The sequence below is a fragment of the Trachymyrmex septentrionalis genome, unplaced genomic scaffold, assembly GCF_001594115.1.
Source record: "Trachymyrmex septentrionalis isolate Tsep2-gDNA-1 unplaced genomic scaffold, Tsep1.0 scaffold62, whole genome shotgun sequence".
Classification (NCBI taxonomy): domain Eukaryota; kingdom Metazoa; phylum Arthropoda; class Insecta; order Hymenoptera; family Formicidae; genus Trachymyrmex; species Trachymyrmex septentrionalis.
Window position 1 is genome coordinate 1852406 of NW_017305800.1, and position 6599 is coordinate 1859004.

Here is a 6599-nt window from a genome sequence, read left to right on the forward strand (position 1 = left end):
TATCTATAAGTAACAGCACAGATCTTCAAGGGATGTCCTACGGATGTCCAGAGAATGTTTCTATGTTCTATGAATATCCTAAAGGTATATCCAGGATATTTTTCGGATAAAGTGTACTGTATGACATTGACCATGTTTGAAGACAAAAAACTGATACATGGAAATCAAGTCTGAGAGATACTCATGTGGACTCATATGGACGAGCCGATTAGTGCCAATATGGCGCGGCCCGATACGCGCTGATGCGCGCGACCCGCATCCGAACGTATCCAAGTACTGTGGGCGAGCCTGTCGCTGTTGACGCTGTGTCGCTGTTCGATAAGCCGGGCGTGAACGTGAACGTGCAGGAAACGTCAAGCACAGCCGAGATGTCGAGGAACGACGGCAAGAAGGACACCTCGGCGTCCGCGTTCCGTAAGATCGACGTAGACCAATACAGCGACAACAATTTCAAAGAGGAGGACGCGGACGGCGGCGTAGGTGCGCCCACCGGTCCGGACGAGAACGAGATTTTGACACTTCTTAGCCAATATCCTTTTGCGATACTTTAACATTCCGCAGAGTCTTTACTCTTTTCAGCAATTCCATCGTGAGATTTTTCTTAACACAATTATCAAGGGTAAGAACGCGGAGGCCCTAATATCGGTATTAAAGTCCGCACCGTTGGAGTGTAAGAATCAGCAAGTAAAGGTAACCTCAAACTGCGAGACAGTGATTCACCTTTTGTCGTGAAGCGACTTGTGATTTGCTAAATGGAATGGCATCGTGTACTTGAAAATTACATAAATTAATTGTGGAAAACAGTCATTATTCTAATCTAAATCGATCTAAATTTTGTGAACTAAGAACTTCTTGAGATTCACAATTAAAGGAGTATGTTATATTTTATTAATGAAAATTGCTTCGCAATTTGTCTGCTTTTATTTTTATTTTATGATTTATATATGATTCTAAGAAGACCACTTGCAAATTTAAATATAGATGTTAGAGTTCATATACGATTTATGAAAAAGTATATAGTTTCAAGCTTGATAGTCCAGCATGCTTCTAATGGGTGTGTTCAGCGAACATAACAGTTGAGTAAGCGCTCAGTAATTACCTGTGATTCAAGTAGACTTTTTAGATCTATGAATAAATAAATCTAAAATATCCTAATCGCAAGCTGAATACACCCAATATCATTTCACAGTGTTATGTGTATTTTATTGAATATAAATTTCTATATATATATATAAAAGCAAGTACATGAAACATTTTTCTATTTGCAGGACAGTGCACGAAACTTAACACAGAAGGTGCTTCTAAGTATAAAGTCGAATCAAGTGGACGATTGTTTAGCACAATTAGATCGTGACTTAATAGATGTTCTAATGAAGTATATTTATCGAGGTTTTGAAATCCCGACAGAAGGTAGCAGTAGTCACTTGTTACTTTGGCATGAAAAGGTATTTAATGTAAGCGGTGTCGGCTGCATTGTCCGTGTATTCTCTGACAGCAAACGGGCTTGAAGAGTTTTGTACATTTTGCAGTAACATGTTCATTATCATAATTACCATTAATTCTTACTGTTATTCATCGTCATTGTTAATGCGATGAGGATGTAGATAGGCAAGCCATTCACAATTTTCCATATGGGAAATACAACAAATTTGTGTACATTTGTTATCAATAAAGTAATTTTTATTTCTTGTACATTTGGAGCAGTAAATTCCTTTCTGTCATACTTCTACCGTTCTGTCCTTATTTCATTCTAAAGAGTATAAACAGATTATTGAAAATTATTTAAATGAAGATTAAATTTTCCTAAATGTATTTTTCATTCTGAATTTTAAACTGAACACTATTACAATAAATTTCAATGTTATCTCCAGTTTGTATAGGTTTTGTACTCAAATTTTATACTCTTTAGAGTTCTGAGATAAAAGGAAACATAATATATATATATGATATATTATTTTTATATAACAACAATAAGGTCGTTTTCATGTTTCTAAACATTTCTTGTATATACAATACTATTATTGACCATTACAATAAGAATTGACGATTAATGACATTTGAGTTGGCACAAAATAAAAGTATAAATATATAATTTGTGGAATAATATACCCCAACATTTTTATTATTTTATATATATCTATATATATATATATATATATATTTATAACAAAAACTATAGTGCAACCGATTAACGGCAACATAATGACGTTAAATCCTCTATACCGGATATTTAGGTTCTATCATTGCTTGTATAATAGAATATGTGAGATTAGAATGTTATGCTGATTGTAATATTAATAGTTTAGCTGACTCTTGTGATATTATCACATACAACACTGGAAATTCATTGTAAAATTGTTTACTCACATTTATCCTTTACTGTGAGCATAATCATGTTTGTTTGATGTATCAGGTACAGTGCACTCACAAATACTGCATTTGCTCTGTAAGAAGTATAAATTTCGTTTAATTGAGATATAAATGCAATATAAATAATACCCTCCATTTGCTACAATATGACACAACTAAAAAAAAAAATTTTTTTCTAAAAAATAAATTCCAATGTTCTGAATAATTTTGTAGTAATTTTGAAATATATAATCTTGATGTAATAACTGATTCAAGGAGTAAAAATATGTTTTTTCTTTTTGTTCTTTATATTTTCATTCTTTCTCTGCAAGCGATTAAAAAAAAAATGACAATTTTTAATTATGTTATTATTGTAGCGAATAAGTAATATGTTTCTAATTTTTAGTTATTTTTGTTTCGATTGATCATTTTGACACCATGTACTTACTGCCCCTCCTTGAAGTACTCCTTTAATGTATTACTGAACCTTTTGCTAAATTTTACAAATTCTCTTTTACGTTGATCTAAGGCTTGTTTACCAGCTGAACCAGGTATAAATGCAGTAACTTCATTCACAGCATCTAAAAGTTTCTTTATTGCACTCGCAATTTCTCTGAAAGAAAATAATAATTGATAGAGCTATGGGATTCTATATAAAGATTATAGATATAAATATGTTATACAAACTTGATTGTCTCTAGAAAAGTCTTTCTGTCTGTAATTTCATCGGGAATTCTGCTAAGTATTCTCTTCAAAGAAATCGATTTACGATTCAATTCTTGGAATGCATCTTCTGAGCGTGCTGAGCGATACTCTGCAGCTATAATCAAAGGCAAAACGCATCTGCTTATTTTCAATCTTATAATAATCAGATGTAGATAGTAGAGTGCTACGATAATATTATTATGTACAAACACAAAGTAATTTATATAAATAAATATAATTATATATTGTATATAAAAGATAAATAAAAGACATATTACCATCATAATCAGAAGCAGTGCCTTGTAATCGTAAGACACTTTCGTTCATATCAAGATTCAGCTCTGCTCTGCGTATTATACCCATAATTAAATCGTATGTAATTCCAGGATGCGAACTCTCGGCTTTTGAGAGAGCCGCACGCAGAGTCTGTGCCGCCATAACATTTTGCCTTTCCAGCTGTAAACATTTAACATGTTACTCTCTGACAGATATTCTTAACAAGAGGTTCTGTATCTAATAGTGTAAAATCAAAGATATAATACAATTCACATTCAAATAGAATTCACAAGATATTGTACAATTACCCACAATTTTCTTTTTCAAGTCCACTCATTTGTTAAAAAATAATTATTCTGTACAAGACGTTGAACAAGACGAAGATTGAAATATTATTTATAGAAGACACAAACGTGTCCCGGGATAAAATACAATAACAAAACTCAATCTCGGGCGAAGTAAGAGTCAAACATATTTCTTAAATTTACACAAAAATATATTATATTAATAGCGATGAAGAAATTGTTACATCACGTTAAAAAAATGTGGGATAAAATACATTCAGGTGATTCAATCTTGATAAGAACCTTTATTAAACTTTATCAAAAGGTGTAAAGCTCAATGCAAGATACAATTCACTCTGTATAATTGCGCACAAATTTTTTCAAGTCTGTTCACTCTTCCACATTTAAAAGATAAAGTATTCATTGTCAATACAAGACGTTAAACGTAGATGAAAATATTTATGGGAAAGACATGATTGTCTTGGGAGAGATATTCAGCCGATACCTTGGTTAATATTGGCCTTAATATGACGGGAAGAACCAGTGATGTAACCGGGGTCTCATCGCCCATTGTCATCCTTCACCGTGTATGTTGTTGTTCAAGACGTCGAGAATGAAAACAATTTGGTCGTGGATTCGAGACCAGGCGCAAAGTCGAGGCTGTTTCACAAAATACGGTCACGACGAAAGAATTGTTTACACGCAACTGGCACGATTACGACTCAACTAGCATTTAACTAGCATAGCTTTTCCTCTATGACAGCTGTCACAATAGACGCTAGATATGCGGAAATGAGGTTATCCGGCGCTGCCAACATTACCAGAACGACTCGAAAGTTGTCGCGGCGTCATTGGTCACCACAGCAAGTAGGCTTGCTCATTAGTGCAACTTTTTATTATGCTTTTCATTCTTCTTCTTTCTCTTAATTCCTAGTAACGGTGTAACCGTTTCGTTTTAACTTGTTATTTGTAGATTAATCGACGCGATTCATTCAACCGTGTCTGAATTGCTCGAAGCAAAATTTCTAATTACATAATTTCTTATTACCAAAGAAAAACCTTATCTCGACATTTTACATATAGGATTGTCGAAATCGTCCGATGGGCTAGAAATTAAATTCTTTTTTAAATTAAAGAAAATTAGAGAGAGAGAGAGAGAGAGAGAGAGAGAGAGAGAGAGAGAGAGAGACAGACAAAATAGTTGATAGATGAAAAGATTATATAAAGAAAAAGATTGAACTTATAAATGCGCTAGCAATCTTGAAAAAAAATACATAACAAAGTTATAAATTAATAAAAAATTAAATCATGTTCATCGAAATTTACGATCAATAGTCGTCATTTATAACAAATAACGAATTGAAAAAAAAATTGCTTATAAATTTTTATCTCAATTAAAATTTTAGAAAAGATATATATAAATTAAAAATTGTAGATCACTTAAACACATTGTGCAAGTAAAGAAATATATTTATTATTTAAAGTTCTATAATAAAGTCTTTCAAATTGAGATATTAATAGCAATGTAACTTCAATGTAAATTCCATTTATTGTTAAATACTAAATGTATTATGATAATAATCATTGCGCTTATTTGTGCATAAATAAAATGGAAAACGGCATTAGGTTTTTGTACATACGTCGAAAAATAGATTTAACGAATCTATAATATTGTTATTATGTAAAGTGAACTATATGCTAATGCTAGATTCAAATATACGCTAACATCGTAAAGCGCGTTACGAATACGGGCGTCTTCCGAGAAACGAACGTGCCTAGTTTTCAAAAATAAGTAAGATCTTTGCTGCGCAACACTCATTTATATATGCTCTATTCGAAAGCTAGCGTTCTCCAATGAGCACTCGAATTCAACGCCCGCAGCGAGGCACCGCGTTGATTGGCTGACGCGCGAGTGGTGGGATTTGACGCTCGCCAAGTCTATATAAATCGCGCATAAATCGCGCGCCCGCTCTATTGCGAATGTATGACATTCCCATCAGTTCGGAGCTGCTGATACCTGCGATACATCGTGCTGCATTGAACGGAGGACTACAACCATAATCCTGACTTCGCATAGCATGACTCTTCTTTCAAACCAAATAATCGAACTCCTTCAGGAGATAAAGCGAACTTCGAATTTAAATAAATCATAAGAAAAACGGCTCGGAAAGATCGTTGGAATTTACCAACGAGGTATTCAATAATTATTATCTATATTACTAAATTATATTAATATTTTTAATACACGCGACATTAAATATGCGAGAAATATTTCAAGAATCGATCGCTTCTAATTATCTGTCGCCAAGCATTACGATTGACGATAAGATCTACAATGCATTGTACATACCATAGATGATTGGCTTTTATTGTGACCGTCACCGCTGCGTTTCGTAATTCGAATTCGCGTTACATGCCGTGTAAGATGTTTGTTTGGATGTATTTCATTTTTGTAATTTTGCGCAAACGGCTTCGGAAAAGTTTATACAATGAAGTTTGCATCGGCCGTTTCGAATTTTTAGATCGAAGGCGACGGGAACATGACATGTCGCGCTGTCTCGGCCAACTTCATTATGTCCATCGCACGCGTAACCGTCGCCGTGTAGTGTAATAAGTGTAATTGAAGTTGAGAGCTTGTAACGGCTACTAACACGATCGCGCAAGTTTTGTCGCGTTTCCGAGCTTGCTATGCGGAAATCCTAAACGAATGATCGTCTGCATGGTTACTGATTGTGAGCCACCTTTTGGAGGCTGAAATCCTTGGGCTAAAAAAGAGTGCGAGATTCGGTAAGTAAGATGTCGCGAGATCGAGGAAAGTCGAAAGTTTCCGTGGGAACCGCGATGTGCTTGTTCCATAGGAAAGACCGTGTTTTACCACCCACCCGCCGTGTGTTTCAGGACATTCGCGTCGTGATGATTCAGAAAGAGGAGAGAGATAGGATGCAGAATCCACGAGATCTGGCAGCCGCTCGAATATCAATTAAG

General features: G+C 34.4%; 2 protein-coding genes and 1 long non-coding RNA gene across 5 annotated transcripts; 2 read left to right on the forward strand and 1 right to left on the reverse strand.

Annotated features, from left to right (window-relative positions):
* Nucleotides 1-227: 227 nt before the first annotated feature.
* Nucleotides 228-1660, forward strand: LOC108752734 (actin-related protein 2/3 complex subunit 5). The gene is made up of 3 exons (XM_018493773.1): nt 228-529; nt 618-690; nt 1269-1660. Exons 1-3 carry the CDS (start codon nt 243-245, stop codon nt 1506-1508), a joined length of 600 nt encoding a protein of 199 aa, XP_018349275.1. The 5' UTR covers nt 228-242; the 3' UTR covers nt 1509-1660.
* On the reverse strand, nt 999-4703 carry LOC108752733 (programmed cell death protein 10). Of its 3 annotated transcripts, none has more exons than XM_018493770.1 (6): nt 4120-4703; nt 3333-3510; nt 3037-3169; nt 2798-2962; nt 2368-2444; nt 999-1099 (listed from the first exon to the last, which is right to left on the reverse strand). In XM_018493770.1, the coding sequence occupies exons 1-6, from the start codon at nt 4189-4191 to the stop codon at nt 1089-1091; spliced, it is 636 nt and encodes a 211-aa protein (XP_018349272.1). In that variant the 5' UTR covers nt 4192-4703; the 3' UTR covers nt 999-1088. The 3 variants fall into 3 exon arrangements, with proteins under 3 accessions (XP_018349272.1, XP_018349274.1, XP_018349273.1); XM_018493772.1 differs by lacking the exon at nt 999-1099 and adding an exon at nt 1673-1750 and having other exon boundaries at nt 4120-4702; XM_018493771.1 differs by lacking the exon at nt 999-1099 and having other exon boundaries at nt 2185-2444; nt 4120-4700.
* A 1019-nt stretch (nt 4704-5722) lies between these two features.
* On the forward strand, nt 5723-6561 carry LOC108752735. Its single transcript, XR_001939580.1, has 3 exons — nt 5723-5807; nt 6137-6401; nt 6513-6561. It is a non-coding gene; the product is annotated as an uncharacterized LOC108752735 (long non-coding RNA).
* The last annotated feature ends 38 nt before the right edge of the window (nt 6562-6599 follow it).